At 36.3% G+C, this 20,958-nt stretch overlaps 1 protein-coding gene across 1 annotated transcript in view; it reads right to left on the reverse strand.

Moving 5' to 3' along the window:
* frmpd1a (FERM and PDZ domain containing 1a) overlaps window positions 1-20,415 on the reverse strand; it is a 35,218-nt gene extending 14,803 nt beyond the window's left edge. Inside the window, exons 1-3 of the mRNA XM_082164576.1 lie at window positions 20,241-20,415; window positions 10,728-11,167; window positions 42-146 (exon numbers count right to left, since the gene is read on the reverse strand). Coding sequence (XP_082020702.1) covers window positions 42-142 — 101 coding nt within the window. The 5' untranslated portion in view covers window positions 143-146; window positions 10,728-11,167; window positions 20,241-20,415. The remainder of the gene's footprint in view (window positions 1-41; window positions 147-10,727; window positions 11,168-20,240) is intronic.
* Between the last annotated feature and the right edge of the window lie 543 nt (window positions 20,416-20,958).

Below are 20,958 nucleotides of genomic sequence, written 5' to 3' on the forward strand. Positions count from 1 at the left end.
TACTCGTCCACACAATTATTCTTAGATTGAAAGAGTGTTACCGGCTGATGGACTCTCTGGAGCGGCGAAGCCAGCGTCCCACCACCTGTTCTACTCTGCTGGTCCTGCGAGATGGTGAGCGACTGCGGTCCCGCTCCTCCATTTAGCTACACACAGGGTGAAAGGTCACCATTAGGCCACTATTTATTGCAAAGAAAATAAGGTAATAATTTCAGTGATATTAAAAATGAAAAAAAAAATCACTCATATCTAACGTTAACCAATATACAGAGAATTTATGCTTTTGCGCATTTATTGTTGAATATGCATTTGCAAATTATCACACATTTTTTATGTTTTAAGACGTTTCACATATACATGTTTTAGAATATCCTCTTTAACCAATCATAGTCCTCACTGACCTCATTGCATTACACTTTCCTCCCTATAGGATCAGAAAGAGATGTAACAGGGTTTCCCAAACTGGGGTTTGTGAGTTGATGGAAAAGCTAATATTTAAAACATAAAAATGTCAAATAAAATAAATTAATAATTTAAAAATAAAAACAATCAAAAGATTAAATATTTTATTTGTTTATCTGCATGTCATGTGACTGTTATCCAACATCAGAGAACATGGGAATGTGTTGTTAAAATATTTCAATAATAAGGGGGTGCTTCGAGAATAGTATAAAAAGTATTATATTATATTTTATTATATTTAATTATAATAAAATTTGTTCATTTGTCATAGGCATAATATTAAAATAAATGTGGTCAGGTTTTTTTATAATATACACTCACCTAAAGGATTATTAGGAACACCTGTTCAATTTCTCATTAATGCAATTATCTAATCAACCAATCACATGGCAGTTGCTTCAATGCATTTAGGGGTGTGGTCCTGGTCAAGACAATCTCCTGAACTCCAAACTGAATGTCAGAATGGGAAAGAAAAGTGATTTAAGCAATTTTGAGCGTGGCATGGTTGTTGGTGCCAGACGGGCCGGTCTGAGTATTTCACAATCTGCTCAGTTACTGGGATTTTCACGCACAACCATTTCTAGGGTTTACAAAGAATGGTGTGAAAAGGGAAAAACATCCAGTATGCGGCAGTCCTGTGGGCGAAAATGCCTTGTTGATGCTAGAGGTCAGAGGAGAATGGGCCGACTGATTCAAGCTGATAGAAGAGCAACTTTGACTGAAATAACCACTCGTTACAACCGAGGTATGCAGCAAAGCATTTGTGAAGCCACAACACGCACAACCTTGAGGCGGATGGGCTACAACAGCAGAAGACCCCACCGGGTACCACTCATCTCCACTACAAATAGGAAAAAGAGGCTACAATTTGCACGAGCTCAACAAAATTGGACAGTTGAAGACTGGAAAAATGTTGCCTGGTCTGATGAGTCTCGATTTCTGTTGAGACATTCAGATGGTAGAGTCAGAATTTGGCGTAAACAGAATGAGAACATGGATCCATCATGCCTTGTTACCACTGTGCAGGCTGGTGGTGGTGGTGTAATGGTGTGGGGGATGTTTTCTTGGCACACTTTAGGCCCCTTAGTGCCAATTGGGCATCGTTTAAATGCCACGGCCTACCTGAGCATTGTTTCTGACCATGTCCATCCCTTTATGACCACCATGTACCCATCCTCTGATGGCTACTTCCAGCAGGATAATGCACCATGTCACAAAGCTCGAATCATTTCAAATTGGTTTCTTGAACATGACAATGAGTTCACTGTACTAAAATGGCCCCCACAGTCACCAGATCTCAACCCAATAGAGCATCTTTGGGATGTGGTGGAACGGGAGCTTCGTGCGCTGGATGTGCATCCCACAAATCTCCATCAACTGCAAGATGCTATCCTATCAATATGGGCCAACAGGTTGTCCCACCCTCACTCCAGTAAACATATCACCAGAGAACAGAAGAGATGTCACTTCAAGAGGGAGGGGAAGTTAATTTATTTAAAGATTATGAGGGCACAATAATAATAATAAAAAATAAAAATGTGCACAGATAAATCATTTATAATAAATACTGCAATATTCCATAAAAAAAAAAGATTTGTCAAATCGTGCATTAATTCGTGTTCATAATAACTGCATTGTAACAGTAACATATCTTGTGTGTATTAAGCCTACATTGAAACCCCTCTTTAGGTGAATTAAGCTGAAGAAAAGAGCCACACTTTTAGTACTGTGGTGGTGAACAATAAATGGTTGGTAAATTTCTCTATCCACTTTCTGAGAAGTGATAAAACTCAAAACTTATTCATGCTGTTTACAGTGGCCTTCAGGTTGAGCATGTACTCTTATAATGGACATAGCTGTTGCAAGCAAAATGGCGTGTACAGCAGTACTAATAATGTGCGGTCAACCTCTCTTATAACGTTATGAAACATTGTCTCTCTTTATGTTATAGGTTCTGTAAATTGTGGTGGTGTTGCAGGATTGCTTTTGACGTTTATGACGCTTCTATATGGTGAGGTATTTCTCACTAGGGAATGTGAGAGACAATCTGGAGCCTCATGGTGAAGAGAGAGAAGGCCAAACAATGGCAAAGAGACAAATTACATATTGCGACAAATAATAGACAGAGATCCCAGGAGATCATGAGTCATGGTCCCATTATGTTCTCAGATTTCACAGGATTTGGATCTGACTTTCCATTTATTTTGACTACTGTCAGCATCGTTATCAATACTGTATACACCACATCAAAGTCGTTACAGACTGTGCAACATTTGCCCAGACTGTGCAAAATAGTGACCGCCCACTTTTTCAACAGCCCTGTTTATGTTTCAATATTTTCAAGAGGATGTTTTTTCAAGCAAAAATACATTTGAAAATCTGAAAAATAGAAAGTTACAAGACTATTTTGTCACAAGCTAAGTTTCCATCCACTTGTCAATCGAATTATCTGAAGTTCGACAAAAAAACCTCATGCGAATAAAGCTGGTGAAAGTGTGTTTCCATCAAACGGCTTTAAAGCGAATAAAAACCAGTGCGTAATGACGTCACATGCTGTTTTGCGATCAAATTGGTATATCGAATTGATTTGAGACATTTTAAGGTGTTTCCATTCATTTTCGCACTGAATCGCACAACATTCAAGCAAACATTTGCAAACAAAGTTTAGACAAAATGGATTTATACAAATAACGTTTCCATCAGCGTTTATCGCATAAGCCGTATATCGATCAAGATCAAATCCGATGAGACCGAACGTATTTCATTTGAGTCGATAGTCATGAAATTCAATCGAATTTTACTGTTTCCATAAGGCATTTTTAATTCGATATCACTTAATTCGGATAAAAACGTGTGGATGGAAACATAGCTACAGTTATGTTCAGCTTCTTTGTCTTGTTTAGATTTAGTCTTAGTTTTCTTTGTAACCATTTGTCTGAGGCTACGTTTACACAACAATGATGTACTAAAAAAATCAAAAAAGTTTTTCCTTTGTTTTTTTTTTAATGTACAGATGACAACGTTATCCAAAATGATCCCAGTTCACACAGATCCACGAAAACGATAAAAAGCTGCATTATGCAGGCCAGGCCAGTAGTTGGCGATGTCACTTTGTAAACAAACACTATGCGCCTATAGACTGAACACGTATGTGCATACGCATACTGAATACGCATGTGCATGACATCACCATTTTCACAAATTCACATTTTTGTTGTATACATGGAGACGATAACGATATCGTTTTCAAAAAATTGCACTTTGAAACCCGTTTTCAAAAGCTTGCGTTTTCAGGTCCCCAAAATGCTGTTGTCATGTAAATGAATGGCCAAAATGCATAAAAAGTTTTTAGTTTTTATTTGAAAACAGTGTAGTGTAAACGGCCCCTTAATTTAGTCATTCATTAATTGCTATGGTCCCTGCGAACATAAAAGGAGCATACACTTCCATCTCCGTATTTATAGGAGAAGCGGAATTACCCATCTTTCCTTACCGATGCCAACCAGTGCATAACTATAAACACAGGAGGAGCATATTGGTACTATTTCCACATTTGTAACACTATGGAGACACCATAGTTACTAGAAGCGAAATAGCCCTTCTTCTTCAGCTGTGTATGGCAACCCTTTGCATACAAATATTAAAAAAGCATATACATTTATCCCGGAATATACCTCCATATTCTAAATACTAGGAAGACAATGGCTGACGAAGCAGGACGTGAGAGGTGGAATAACCCATATTCCTCGGCTATGTCTCATAACACAAACTACACAGAAGGAGTATAACATTCTGCATTACTCCACAACAAGCAGCGGTAGATGAGGAAGTGGGGATGCGAGAAGCTGTATTGCCCATCTTCCTTACACGCATATAGTACTGAATGTATTTATACATAATACTGGGGAGATAATGATAAAGTGGGACACCAAAAGCCCATCTTCTTCAAAATATTACATCTCTACTTCATCAGGTGGCAGATGATCAACAGGCCCTTCACTTGACTTCTGGGTGGCCCTCGGCCAATGAAAACTGCTATGAAGTCCAGACCGTCTGCCATCAGTCTGAAGGTCTGGCTATGCAAGACTAGGGGCCCTATCATACCCCTGGTGCAATTCAGCACCTCAATGTTTTGACTAACAAAAACCTGGTCTAAAGTGGTCGCAATATTTTTTTTGTTATTTAAAGAGTGCGTTAGTAATCTGCGCCTATAGGCAGGTTCAGAACGCGCGTACACTCTACTTATTACACACACAGGGCAGCGCAGCAGCACACAAACTAGTAGCCAAATATTAAAAATAAAAGGATTACAATGTAAATATTGTGTACATAAAGATATGGTGGAATCCGGCTTGTCCCGGTAGATGGTCTGCTTGTGCGCTTTCCTCGCACACAACAGATCCGTTTGCTCTCTGGAGACGCGTTCAGTCTTTCCGCTTGCAAATTCCGCCATGTAAATAGCGAATCCGCCATGGTGCGAGTGCAACTTGCTTTTTAAGGGAATGGGGAAATACACTCTGATTGTTTTTTTGCACGTAACGCCCAAAACACACCCATTACTCATTAAGAGAATAGGGACAACCCTTTTAGACTATGAGCCGGGGCGCCGACCATTTTTCCCGTCGTTAAACTAGCAAAAGTGGATTTCGACCCGCCCTAACTGCACTTGCGCCGTGCACTTTAGACCATGTGCTTAGATTGTTAAAAAAGGGCCCTAGGAAATTCCTAATATGGATAAAGACATTCAGCGATTGCTGTAGCTGAACAACATGCAGATAGAGCCATTTTGACTGATTAAACATGAAGAGAATAAACACACCATTGCAACAGTATTATGGTTTATCTGTGCTCTTCAAGCCATCTCAGGTATTTTCATAAGGATAATGTATATAATGCAATGCCAATCAACATAGCCTTTATCACTGTATATAATACTATATAATAATATAATTTATTTTAATTTTAATTTGACTGATATCAAAAAAAAAAAAAAGATATCACGATATACCGTTATTGTGAATTCCTTTGGCCACGATAATTGTGAAGTGAAAAATCTGGTATTGTGACAGTCAACACTATGACGCAGTGTGAGTTATTTACATATATAAAGCATCTTTTGTGAAGCAAATAACCACCACACAATGATAATTATGTAACTGTATCTAAAACGACAGTTCACTATAAATCAATTTAATTATAGTCATTATTCATACATATAAAATACAATAGATTTATAAGTTGTCAGTGGTGCATGTACTTAAAATCCAAAGACAAGAGATGCGTGACGCAGAATGAACGAAACCCAGACTTTAATAAACACAGAGAACAATACTACAAAACACAATCCAAAAACATTAATGCAAGACAATGAACTAAAGGAACAGAGGGCTCAAATACACTGAGGATGATAATGAACAGGCGTGGACTAATCTGAAACCAACTAATGAAAAATACAAGCACAGGAAAACAGAAACAAAGAAAACCATGACTAGAAACTAAACAAGACAATGAAACTAAACATGACCGTGAATAAGTTTATTGCAAATGTATGAATATTTGAGTAGTTTAAAGGCCAATTCACACTGCAATGACAGACGCAGACCAATGCCGACAATCACCAGATTACAGCACGTCACTTCTCAGACATTCTAAATCCAATTCAGTATGTTCAATCTGCGAAAACAAGCTCCAACAGACTCTGACTGTTGCCGTCTGTTGACGCGGTGTGAATTAGCCTGAAGAGTCTTCAGTGACCATTACATCATTTGCAATGGTTTAGTTTGTAAACATAATTTGGTGAAAATGCTGCATTTGCACCCATAATATGTGAAACTTGTAGCTTCTACTGAATCAACGCATAACAACTTCAGAGCTTATGCTAGGTGTGTTCTAAATGATTTATAATGACTAAATCACTAAAAAAATTAATGACATTTCTACCTCCCTATAGAGCACAACTCAACTGCTTTGCTCTAGGCTAAGGTATTTTATTTAACAATTAAAGATTACTGGGGCAGATTTTCATTAGTTTCAGGTGACAATTCTAATACCATTAGTTTAATAAGGTTACAGTTTTTTGTTTATCTAATCTCAGCTCAACTGAGGCCACAATAAAGCATCACATTTTAACTTAGAAAAAGTTACATACATACTGCTGCTGTAACATTCATTGACAATAATTAACACAGCTGATTAGATATAATTCATGGGGAATTTAACGATTCTGATTCTGACATACTTTGAATTATTTTAAATTTTCCCCCTGATCTTTACTTTTTTTAAATAACTAAATCATAATTTCAGAACATTACAATTCCCTTGCCCATGCAAATAATGCACGAGAGAGAGAGAGAGAGAGAGAGAGAGAGAGAGAGAGAGAGAGAGAGAGAGAGAGAGAGAGAGAAGGGAAGATTGAAATAGCAAAATATTATAATTTGCTCTCTGAAGAGTTTCCAAAGCTGTTTGTACCTCAGGCGGTTTGCATTATGGATAAAGAATAACACCCCTTGACCATGATGCATCTGCCTTTTTTTCCACTGTACTGCAACAAATCAGATTGCAAATCATAAGCATTATTGTTTCCTGATTAAATATTGATAAGTTTAATAATAAATGATAATAACATATAAGTAGCTATTCTACCAAAGAACGTTGTTCACTAAAAAACAACAACTCTCTATTTATTTTTTTAAATACAAAGGTGTGCCAGGTAGTCATCCATAGATCCCTTCCTTTAATTCTCTCTGTAAAGCTTAGTCACTTAAGGATACCAATCACCTCCCCTCTCTCACCCGGTCTTCAAGAGGATTAGCACGAAATGTTGTTGAGATTTTCCTATACAAATCTCATTATCTTTTCAGCACTATTTAATATATTTTATTCATGATATGCTTCAGCAGCCTCTTGGTCAATGGGGATCTTCTAAACGTAAGGCCTCTTCTTACTGCAAAATCTTAAGATTACATTATATACTAAAGATTCAATTCAATTCAATTTCTGTGAACTGCTAGATCACTAAACTGGATCCAGGAACTAAGTCTGTGTTGTAGCATTTAGATATGGGGGCCCTTACTCAATGAATTTCACAATGAAACATTTCAGTTGACTACTCTCTCTCTCTCTCTCTCTCTCTCTCTCTCTCTCTCGATTAGATTAGTGGCCTGTAGAGTGGGGTTTAATTCCCCCTTACGCCCATGTTCCCTCATAAAAAGGTCTGCTCATGCTCTCTCTGAGAGATAATGGCTGTACTCCATCATTAGCATGAGCAGCTAACGCTAATGGCTTTTGTTTGACTATTTAACGAAAGAATTGTCTACAATTCATTGACATTCACATGGGAGGATTACAGGCAGTAGACTATGTAACATTAGCACTGAGCACAGCTAAATAGCTTAAAAATGTACACTTAGTCTATCAGGATCCTAGCTTGTAATAGATCTTTCAGCAGGCTAAAAGTGTCCAACGCAGTTACATACATCAGATGTATCGCAACAAGTCTGTCTCTCAAAAATCACTTACAGACAGTGCTGATGGTAAGTATCATTATATGCTATACTGTACAGTATATAAGAACAAAATCAGGGGCTGGTTGCACCAGCTTTGCGCAAGTTACAACTTGGCGTAAAGGAGTACTAAGATACAACTTATGCACTACTAAATATTTACGGAAGCCTCCGACCTGAAGTAACAATTGGAAATACAGCTGCAAGCAGCCATTATCGGGGCCAAGTGCAAAGAAGACGATAAGACATGACATAATGGCTGGGAGTGTCAGACCAACTGCAGCAAGGAGCAATTTAAGACATTTAAAGATGAATTTAGGCAAAATGGCTTAAAAATCATATATATTAACTAAAAATATGATTTAATGGATTATCACTTTCAACCAATAGGTGGCACAGTTACAAAATTTATGTGATGTGGTCAGAGTGAGGTGACAATGACAAACCTATAGACCAGTGTCAGTGCAATAGGTTTTTAGCATTTTTGGAAATTTTGTTATAACTTTTTTACCACAAGGTGGCGCTGCCCCGAAACTTTTTAATTCCCTTCAAGGCATGGTGCCGATGACTCATACCGAGTTTCGTAATGATACGCTAATGCGTTCATAAAGTATAACATTTTTATAACACAATACTGTATTGAAGTCAATGGCAATTTCATGTTTTGTTCTATTATAGCGCCAACAAGAGGCACAATCCCACAATTGTTTTTATGTGTCCTCAGAGTGAGCCCATACATGTGTGTCAAATTTGGTGAAAATATCTCATTTCATTTTGGAGTTATATACATTTATATGTATAAACACATAAAAAATTACCCACACCTGACTTTGTTTGCATTTTATTTCCACTTACTATTAATATTTTGACATTTGGGCATTGCCATTTAGCCAACGACCTATGTTTTCGAACTTCCTACGGTGGTTTTGTCTTGATCGGTCTAACGGTTTGAAGATATTGGCAAATGTTAAGTGATTTAAGCCCTAAATCACAACGCTACACAAACCGTAAGGCGAAACACAGCATGTTTGGTATCGTTGGACTCAGCAAGGATTCAGGAATCTAAGAAGATGACTCCCGTGAAAATCAGTCATTCACACCCAGAGTTATAAGCATTAGAACATTTAATCTTACCACTAGGTGACGCTGGTTCGAAACTTCTCGGGCTCAACACATACTGACGACCCATACCGAGTTTCATAACGATATGTTCATGCGTTCATAAAATATAGCATTTTGGTACAAAATTCAAAATGGCCGATGCCTAAAATGGTTGATATGGAAATCGTCGGACATTGGATATCAGTCGACTCGACATGACGTCCTGAATCTAACTAGACCACTTTACCAGTAGGTGTCGCTGCGCCGAAACGCAGCATGTAGCCTCAGGTCAAGCTTGTGATGACATGTACCAAGTTTGGTCTAAATACGATAATGCGTTGCGGAGATACAGCCTTATGTCTGTTTTCCCAATCACTACGTACATTTAGTTTGCGCGCTATTTAACAACGGTGTGACGAATCAACATGAATTCCATAAAAATGTTTTGCCATGGTCTGAAGATGATCTGGTCAAATTTTGGTGAAAATCGGAGCAACTGCCTAGGAGTTCGAAAAAGTAGGTTTTTCAGAGAATTTAAAATGGCGGACAAATTTTCATGAAGAAAAATGACGCCATAGGATGCAATCACATCAGCTTGAGCTAAGGCATCAGAGAAAAATAATAATTTTATTTCTAGCCCTTACGGTTCTAAAGTTATTAGCATGAACATGAGTGAAACTTTGGACAGATGGTGGCACTAGAAGTGTTGAGTTAGAGACTCCAAATTTGCTATGGTGACAGTTCAGACTATCCTCTATCTGTGTACCAAATTTCATAACTTTCCCGCAAGCTGCCATAGACTTCCATGGCGGAAGAAGAATAAGAAGAACACCAACGATTTCAAGAAGTGCCTACGCACTTTCAGTGCTTGGCCCCGTAATGAAATAGCAGGACAACTTTGTATCTTATCCACCTCTAAAAGGTGCATTTTTGTACCTTAGTGTGGTAATATGTACCCTTAAGTACTACTTTTACGGGTAAATAAGATACAAAGATGTCCCTTTAAGGGTACTGCCCCAGTGACAAACTGTTGTACCACGATTTACCATTTGTTTCATTAGGGAAAAATAAGTTAGAATCAAGGATAAACTGAAGTTCGAATGCTGCTTACGAGAGCTTACGACCTACTAGCTACATTCTGCCTTGAACAAATGGTGCAGCTTAAATAAAGTACATCTCGGGGGAGGGGAAGGACTAAATATCCCCCACAACTGACTGCAAACTAGCAACTTCCTATGATTCAATGCCCAAAGACAAAATCAAGTCCTGCTCTAAAAAAAATTCTCGTTCCAGAAGCCGTTTCACTCAGATATACTTCACAATAAGGAAGAAAAGACTACCTAACCCTAACCCTAACTCAACAATCCATTTCATGCACACTGTGCAATGCAAAATTCTAATTACGGGAAAACACCTGTAAAAAAATACAGAGGATTTCTTCATATTAACATTGGACCCATAGGACTTTTTAGAGTGTACATGCACAGAGAGTTACAGACAGTTGACCCTAAGGTTACTGACAAGTATTCTAATTGGATTAGGTTTGTAAAGGCTGGGACAAAGTGTAATTGCGTCACACACTGAGCCATATACACACATGTAAACACCTAACACTATGGATAAACTAGTACACACAGTCACAAATACACACTCTACACTTACCTTAAAGTCAGATAATATGTCGCCCCATTGAAGAGGAACTTTTCCTTGGACTGCATCACCAATTCTTCAAAGCATTCATTTGATCATTTTGGTCTACTCATTTTTTTTTTAAAGGACTTTTCAGTGCCTCAGTCTGTTAAATTGACAGCTAAAATTAAATAAACGTCTCTATTTCATTGGCAAGCTCAGAATACATATATGCAGTGTAAGGGATTTTGAAGTTTTTGTCCTATCCATTTGCACTGCATCTATATGGATGTTTTGGACCTGAAAATTCTGAGGTTAATATGAGCAAAGAGAAAGATTCAGAAGTCTTTTTTCATCAGTAATGAATTCCAGAGAGTGCAAGTGCTTTGTTTTCTTCTTGATCCATTGGTCCTCTGCATCAGACATGGACTCTTCTTTGTTGCCATGGTGGGTGCTCCAAGGGGTCCTCAGCTCTATCAAAAAGACACATATGTTATCTGATGTTGTTTTTTTTAATCTCATAATGAGAAACGATTCCTGCGTAACTGACCAAAGAAGACAACTCTCACAGTATTATAATTCATACCACTATTGCATCAGAAATGAACAGTTTATAGATTAGCCGTCATGGTAACATTGCTACACATCATGTTTTTTTGTCTGTGTGATGAGCAGGGTCGATTTTGCTTGGAGTGAGGAGTGTTTTATCTGTGGTCAGTTACGCCTGAGACATTTCCCATAGTATGCAATGTTGGGGAAAGTTACTTTTAAAAGTACTCCCTAAAAAATGTACTAATCATACTAAGTTACTTTTTAAGGAAAGTAATGTGTTACTTTACTTTTGAGTCACTTTTCCTGATCTGTGCTGGGTCTGCTTGTTTGATTTTAAATACCAATTAAGTTCTATTTTTGGCAAATGTAAAGCCCTTATGCAACAAAAGTGAAATTAATAAGCCCCAGGCTGAAGGAAATGCAAATTCACTCCTGTATAGTAGAGTGCGCAGCTCAAACAAAACTTTCAGCTGTGCTGTCATTCTGGATTGCAAAGGAATAGGGCGCAGAATAGGGTAAAGTAATTTTTGCTTATTAGTATGGTTGAAATGAATAATCAAAGGTCAGCAGCAAATTGGTTAATAAAGTGAGATTAAATACATAAAGTGCTGTATATTTGTGAAATTTAACAGACTTATTGTAGGTTTGCAATTTGCATTTCACTGTTTTTATTCATTTCTGTTCATCTCACTGATATAATTCATTGAAAAAGTAACTCAGATATTTAGTTGTAAATTTAAAAGTAATGTGTTAATTTACCAGATTCTTTAAAAAAGTAGTCTGTATACGTAACTCGCTTTACTTGTAATGCGTTACCCCCAACACTGGTAGTATACCTCACTCAGAACAGAGGTTAAGTAGCCTAATGTTTTGTCATGAAAATTTGAATTTTGAACCTGGATTTCTGATCTGGAAATGTATGCAAATTAGTGCATATTTAATTAGATTATCCCTTATTTGCATATTTGAACATACCATTTTACAAAACCTGTAATACAAAAATATTTGCATTTCTTAATCAGTCAACTGGAAGTGTGGTAATATCTATTAGTTATTTTATTTTTTATTTTTTACCCTATCCACCTGTTCAATCATATGCTAAAAGGGAAATTAGACATTACCAAAATGGCCTTACTAAAGATCTGGCAAGGAGGTACCAATTAAATGAATAGTCACATTAGGTTGCAATAGCCTATGTTTGATGTTCAAAGCTGTTGAACCACAAAGGTTTGTTTAATTGAAAGAGCTCTCTCAATGAAAAGCATTTTTTTTTTCTTGTTTAAATGAGGAATGATATTGTAACAACAGTATTTCTTTGTGTATTATATTGTGTTTCTTTTACTCCATTTTATTTATTTCCTACAACTGTATTATATAAGTGCATAATGTTTTGCTAATACTGCAATCATCTAATATGCTAATCCAAAGCGATGCTAATAAAGGCTTTCTCTTTTTGTTTAAAAGGAAAATAAGGTATTTTCCTTATTATCCAGTTTGTTGTTGTATAATGGCCAGAATGTAACCCCATTCAGACCAAATGCCATATACACCTGCATCCCTTAAAGGAATAGTTCACTTAAAAATTTTTATTCTGTCATCAGTTACTCACCCTCAAGTTGTTGTATGAATTTCTTTCTTCTGCTGAACACAAAAGAAGATATTTTGCAGAATGTCGGTAACTAAACAGTTGATACCCCATTGATTGTATTTTTTTCCCTCTAAGTCAATGGGGTACATCAACTGTCTGGTTGCACAACTGTCTGGTTGCACAACACTGTCTGTGTTCAGCAGAAGAAATAAATTCATACTGGCTTGAAACAACTTGCCTCAACACATCTTGTCTACCTTTATCAAACCATAAAACTCAGTCTGGCCGTTAATTCATCTCAGCCTGAAATGGCCTGTCCACAGACCCTGCATCTCATTTTAGCTTTTGCCTAAAGCATTTGCATTGCATTCAAGGAATATTTATATATTTTTTAGTTCATGTACAGTATGTACAGTACAGCATGATCTGACCACTGCATGTGGTGATTGGGGGTTATAAGTAAAGGGTGAATGGAAGAGGATTGAGAAAATGAGAAAAAGATGTATAGATAGAAGGGAAAAGAATGAGATAGAGAAAGCTGGGAAGATGATAAGGTTGAAGGAAGAGAAAGAGATGCTAAATAAGAACATAGAAAGACGAACTGGGGAAGTTGCATGTGACTGTGTGTGCATTATCAGCCTGAAATGGCCTGTCCACAGACCCTGCATCTCATTTTAGCTTTTGCCTAAAGCATTTGCATTGCATTCAAGGAATATTTATATATTTTTTAGTTCATGTACAGTATATTTCCTGGAAATCAAAACCATGACCTTTGCATTGCTGGTAACATTCTCTTATTTATTTTTTGAGCTACAACAATGGTTTTCCACTAATCTTCCATGTGACGTGTTTGATGTACATGGAGTAGCTCATTCCTGTCATTTAAACATTAGAGAGCATGGTGCTAGCAACGCCAATGTCTTGGGTTAAATTCCTAGAAAATGCATAAACTGATAAAATGCAAAGTCTCTTTTGATAAAAGCATTTACCAAATATAATTATAAATGGAAATGGAAATATAAATGTAGCCACCTGAACAAACTGATTCACTAAAATGAACTTAATTTATTTGAAGCCCCATATGCATAAAAGTTCCTTCATAGCATTTTACGTCTTTAACGTAACAAAATATTTAGTTAAAGGTGTGGTAAGCAATTTCTGAGAAACGCTGTTGAAAGTGGATCGGATCGAGCACCACAACACACGTGGCATAGACATTACAAAAGAGAAGGGTGGTTGTGATAAGGCAAGAGTTTTACACCCCCCCCCTTAATATTAGAAAAGCTTTCCAGCACAGAAAGACCTAAGCGGGAAGGCTTTAAATGGACGCCAAGGTTGCATTGTTTCTGCTCCATTCGTGAGTAACATTGGTTTTGCTATATTTCACAGAACCAAATTATGCAGTTGTTGTAATGTTATCTATAGTAACAACAAGACAGTTTTGAATGTTATTGTTTGTCTTGAGCTGGTGTGCTGCTGGTGACTAACAATGAACTAACAACAAACTCTTGCTTTTTTGTAAAAATTTTTGTTCTTCCTTGTCGTTCATTCGCCATTTTTGGTTTATTTTTCACTAAGCGTTATTTTGCTTTGCTTCAGCTAAAGAGACATCCTTGCATTGGGAGTTTGTGTATCTTGGGGGTGGAGCTATAATGAAAGGAGTGTTTGTTTGGGTTGATTTAAAATATCAACAGTGTTTCTCAGAAATCGATTACCGCAACTTTAAATGCTGTTGTTCGTTACTGTTTTCCTTTTTTGTATGCTGTTCCCTGCTCCAGTTTGCAATAGCAACCCCTATACTGTATGTAATATCCCCCTATTTAAGTAGCATGTGCTGTTCAGCCATTTTGTTGTGAGGCATTTGAGAGAGCATAATATCTCCATCCATACTTTATTTACACTTGAAAAAGGCATGTCTGTAAGTGTTTTCCAAATCAATAATGTTATGAATTTTCTTTGGTGTTTGTCCATGGTGATGTATTTGAAGATGTTAGATGAGCATACCTAGGACTATCAAGCACCTTTCACAGCTTGTTGGATTTACATCGCAATTTGGGTAGGCTATTTACAGTTAAGTAAATATAATTATTATAATTTAACGATTTCAAACTTGTGTAAACATTTGTGCTTGTAAAAATAAATTATATAATCTGATTTTATTAAAAAGATACTTCCCTCTTGAATAGCATAAAGTTAGCTAATTCTTTAGTGTTTTAAAAAGGCTTTGACTATAATGTTCTATTTTGAGTTATTGAAAGCTAATAGAGAAGCAGTTACAAAGTAGCTTCCTTAACACTGATAAAGTGACAATGGAAGTCTGAGGAGGAAATTAAGAGAGAGAAAGAGAGACAGAACCATCAGGGCTGTCGGAGTCCCCTCTGAACATTTTCATCTCCTAGCTATTGAATAATTAATGCATCCCAGTAAAAACAGAGAACACAGCTCTCTTTCTCCCTCTTACTCGCTTGTTCTCTGCTTTTGTTAGTTTATCCTTCTCTCAGCGCTATTTTTCTCCCAAAAACCACAGCCTGCCTTATCAGAATCTTTCAGTGCCATTATTTTGTTTTTGGTTTTTGCCATTACTGTGTCTTTCTCAAACGATAGATTTTAAACAATGCAATACAGATGGACGTTGAACAATGAGAGTAGTTACAATGGATGAATGAAAAAGACTGAATCCATGAAATGTTCATAATTTTTTTCTTCTTAATTTAAAAAAAAAAATCTTTAAAAAATGGATAGCACTGTAGAACGGTAATGGTTTTGATTGATTTGTTCGCTATATGGGTTGTTTGAGCAGATGTATATTTATGAAGTTTCCAGCACTGCATGCATCCTTCAAGCTCTCCTTAAACACTTTAGTAATCCTATCATTGCCCTTAAACACTTCTTTCAGACTTGCAGAGAGAGAGAGAGAGAGAGAGAGAGAGAGAGAGAGAGAGAGAGAGAGAGAGAGAGAGAGAGAGAGAGAGAGAGAGAGAACCACAGAGTGCACAGCTTTAATAATGTATCTTAATGCTGCCTCGCCACTCACACACACAGGCACAACAAAACAAAAAGACAGTGAAAGAGTGGCAGAGCAGCATGATCTGACCACTGCATGTGGTGATCGGGGGTTATAAGTAAAGGGTGAATGGAAGAGGATTGAGAAAATGAGAAAAAGATGTATAGATAGATAGAAGGAAAAAGAATGAGATAGAGAAAGCTGGGAAGATGATAAGGTTGAAGGAAGAGAAAGAGATGCTAAATAAGAACATAGAAAGATGAACTGGGGAATTTGCATGTGACTGTGTGTGCATTATTTGTTCTTTGGATCTTGGCTTCTGGGAGTCTTAACACGAGGGGAGAGCATCGATGCATCATCTTTTCTTTTCCCTATAAAGAGCTTTAGTTACGTGTCATCTCAATGTGTAGTTTGACTAGGTTTATTGTTTTATACATGTGCTTTCCACTTGTGCTTTATATACTGAATTGTTAACATAACAATTGTTTACATAAAATGACATACATTAGGCTATATAGTTACACTCACTAACAATTTGATAAATGTGGTGCTTTACAATGCAATTATTAACATGTAATTATTATTCCAGGGTCAATTATTTTAAGGTTAATAATTTAAGAGTGTCAACGATAAAGGACAAATCTTTTTTTAAAGATTGTACCAAATTTACTAACATTTAACCAAGTTTTTGTAATTATTCTCTTCATATTTATTTTGGTTTCATAAAATTGAAAAAAAAAAACCTTTGTTCCAGTATCAAGAAAAGTTTCACTTTAATGACATAAAAATGTCATGTGGTCCAACCATCAAGTAGAAAACAATAACATATTGTCCTTGAATACATGTGCATACTACAAATCTTAATCAAAATGTTTTAAAATAAGTTTTTCAAAGTAAAACTTTTTGACAAATATCACAAAGTATTAATTCATAAATATCATTAGGTTTTTGGGGGGTTGCACCAGATGATATTTTTACAACCTGGACTAAAATTGCCTTTTCATAAAAAGTTAAATTATTTAATAATCTAAGAGACTTGTTGACCTTGACAGTGTCACGTTTTAGTCCAGATGAAGATGATTCAAAAAGGTTACAGAACAAAGTATTTATTATTAAAACAAACTCAAGTAATCCAATAGCTAGTGCAATGGTGATGACAAAATAACGAACAGCTGTGATGATTGAATAAGAGTCCATGGAAACTAAGGAATGGCGAGAAACTAGAACAAAGAAAACAAGAAACTAACGATAAACAAAGGCTGAATCCGAAATCACCCCCTATACCCTCAAATAGGGCGTTATTTGAAGGGACAGCCATTTGTAGTGGTGTCCGAAACCATAGTGGACATTATTGAGTGCACTTATTCAATCCAACATTGCACTGCAATAATGAGTGTACAACAAATGTAAGCTCAACGGCTGTCCGAATCCGCTCACTCCTTTTCATTCACTCCTTCAAGTGAACAGTATTAGTGGACTAACCTAGGGAATAGTGAATGAGGGTTTAGGGGGCGATTTCAGATTTAGCCTAAAAGTCCATGAAAGTGAAACTAACAGAACATAATTGTTGACACAGGGCCAATTTTTTGTTTTATGTTTTCTTCTGTGTGTTTTTTGGAATAATATTTTATCAATAATTTAATAATTATTAATAAAAAATGATGCCAAACTACTTAATAAGGTTTCGTTTTTAATACTTTCCTTGTTTTCATGAGGCTTTTTTCTTAATTATGATGTATTAAGAGATTTTCTACAACTAAAAAATAGTATGTATGTCAGTAAAATTGTTAAGCTTGTCTATTGGACTAGCTATATGCATTAAATTAGCATAAGCATTTCCTGAAGCAATTCCTATTTTGTAAATATCAATGAAAATTGAGAGAAATTGTTAGTAGGAAAAACATACTGCAGTCTAAGGTCACTATATTGACATCAGAATAAAGGGCTAACTAAATTCTATGTCAGGGGTCTTCAGCCTTGTTCAGACCAATGACCACTTGGTGGATAGAGCATACATAATGTATAAAACTAAGTGTTGCATTTGAAGCCCATAATAAAATGTGTATAGTTTCACACCAATGTATTTATATACTTTGATAGCAAGTCCATTAGAGTCATATAATATATATAAGCAACCCATATACAGAAGAGAAACAAATGAAAAGAAAATGTCATGGGCTATATGTTAAGCATTTTGCTGGGATTGTGTAGGACCGACTGAACCCATAGAGGGAAGGGTCACTGCAAATCAATACAAAGCTGTTCTGAGCAATCACCTTTATCCTATGATGAAACGTATCTATTCTAATGGGATTGGTCTCTTTCAGGATGACAATGCCCCCATCCATAGGGTGCAAGGGGTCACTGAATGGTTTGACGAGTAAACAATTATGTGAATCACATTGTTTATCCTTCTCAGTAACCAAATCTCAACCTGATGTACTAGACAACGCTCTCCACCACCATCATCAAAACACCAAATGAGGAAATATCTTTTGGAATAATGGTATTCCATTCCAGTAAATTTCCAGAGGCATCACATGGTGGCCCAACATCTTACTAAGACATTTGATATTATATAATAGGTTTTCTAAAGTTTTTGGAAGTAGTCTCTTATGCTCACCAAGGCTGTATTTATTTGATCATAAAATACATCAAAACAGTAATTTTATGAAATATTACAATTATGTGATAGCAAAGCTAGATTTTCAGCAGCCAAATGTTACTCCAGTCTTCAGTGTCACATGATCCTTCAGAAATCATTCAAAAATTCTGATTTTGTGCTCAAGAGACATTTCTGATTATTATCAATGCCAAAAACGGTTGCCCTGCTTAATATTTTTGTGGAAACCGTGATACAATATTTTCAGGATTCTTTGAATAGAAAGAACAGCATTTATTTGAAACAGAAAAATGAAACCAGAAAAAATAAATTCTTTCAAAAATAAAATTTTTGAACAGTAGTGTAAATATATGACATGTACTAATATGACTTATTTAACTTTTTATTATGAGGGACAATGAAACATTTAGCTAAACTTTCGCTTTTTAATTTGAGCTTATTTGGTTGTTGTTTTCAATTGATATTTTTGCATACACAAAACCTATTCTTGTGGTTTACACGCAGGAAATTCTGATGAAATCAATGTTGAATATAAATAGACACAGTAAATGTCTCTCCCTCTCCCCATATAATAATTTAAGGCCAAATACCGGTAATTGGGAACAAAGTCAGTGTCTTTGGATGGATGTGTGATTTTCTTTTTCCATGCACAAACATGTGTGCTACATTTGGTGTCTGTAACCGGAGCTGTCATTTGCCCTGGGGGCTTCAGTCACTTTTATATGCGTAATCAGATCAGTTCCTGTTGGAGATCTCCCGCTCCAAGAGCCACTTAAATGAATATTGCCACAAATCCCCCAATTTCAACTGTTAGCTGCTTGTAAAATGCTGCTTCATGCCCGAAAGACAGATGTGCTATGAAGTGTGTGTTATCATAGGGCAAAGATCGCAGTTGCATCAGATGTTTTAAGCATTATTTTATGTGCATGTGCCTATTATTTGGTCTTACTGAGCATATCATCACTAGATTATTAGGTTTTAAATAAGTGACAGACATCTAAGCACGGTCTGTTTTGGTAAGTTTACAATTACAAGGCATCAAGAATTCACAGTATTCAGCTGCTCCTAAAAATAACAGCATAAATGAATTATGGCCCTTTCTGAAGCCTGCCGGATCTCCTGTCTGATTTCTGCCCTTGTTTTCACTATAATTTTTATTATTATAACAGTGTTGTGTAATGTTTGCAACAAAATGGTAAAAATAAATCAAGTACATCAATCAAATCAATGAAGTTCCCTGAATCATCCAGACACTAGGCTATATGAATTGGGCACCTTTTGGCTTGCTGTAACTAATGATATATATATATATATATAAAAAAAATTTCAAGCCCCATTTCTCAAAGGAAGTGCTGAATTCATTTCTCTCTCAAATAAACAAGGTTATCTGGCATTCCCTGAAATGCTGTAAGAAGATAGGCTAATGTAATAATATTGCCTGTGGTGCAGAATCTCTGTATCAGACGATTAGAAAAGACAAATAGTTATGCTATTACTATGTTATTATAGTAATAAAACATGTATTCTTGGTCAGACATGAGCAACAAATAAGCACCTACAAAAAGGCATCTGTAAAAAAAGAAATCCTATTTGTATTGCAGTTATGCAATCAAACATACACAAGTTTCTCTATAAACGCTGATAGAGCGATTGAATCTGTCATTCACTTACGTTAATTCCCTTTAATCTGTCTAATTCACCTCGTCCAGTCAGAGACGCGCCTTCATCTTCACATCACAACGTTTGCGAACAATATTTATATGGTGTGCAATCACTCACCTTACACGAAGAGTAACATTTTCACGAACTATCAATCGCCTTGCGAAGAGTCATTGGGCCGGTAAATAAATAAAGTGAAGACGGGTTAGTCCGATGGAGTTTCACAGACGCACTTCAGTTGAACCGTTTAATCTGCTTTCAGCGCCTGATCAGTCTCTCTCTCTCTCTCTCTCTCTCTCTCTCTCTCTCTCTCGCTCTCTCTCTCTCTCGCTCTCTCTCTCTCTCTCTCTCTCTCAGACAGACTGCACCATTAAACCTAAAATAAACGCATATATCCACTTTTTGAAGGTTATAAGCATCATGCCATTGTTGGGCGTGCGCGCTGTCGTTCTCATTATTGTCGAAGCATCGGTAATTTCTTTTTTTTTATAAAAAAATAAAAAATAAAAAAATGTTACACGATTTTTTTTTATACAACTACACTTTCATTTAATTTATTGTTTAATAAAATTAAAGGCCTATTATTTTTAGTTTATTAACAACAACAACAACAACACACACACACACACACACACACACACACACACACACACTTCTCTGCATTATCTTCAGACGAAATCAAGATATCTGACAAAACAAATAAAGATATTTTACAAACCAACTGCCAGGGACGTGCAGAGAGTTCCTCAGAGGCAGGCGCCGGGGCTCAAAAGTAAAAATCGATCACTATAATTAATTTATATAATTCACATTCAAAATATAAATGCACAATATAAAT

This window comes from Leuciscus leuciscus (genome assembly GCF_965113295.1).
Source record: "Leuciscus leuciscus genome assembly, chromosome: 3".
Classification (NCBI taxonomy): Eukaryota; Metazoa; Chordata; class Actinopteri; order Cypriniformes; family Leuciscidae; genus Leuciscus; species Leuciscus leuciscus.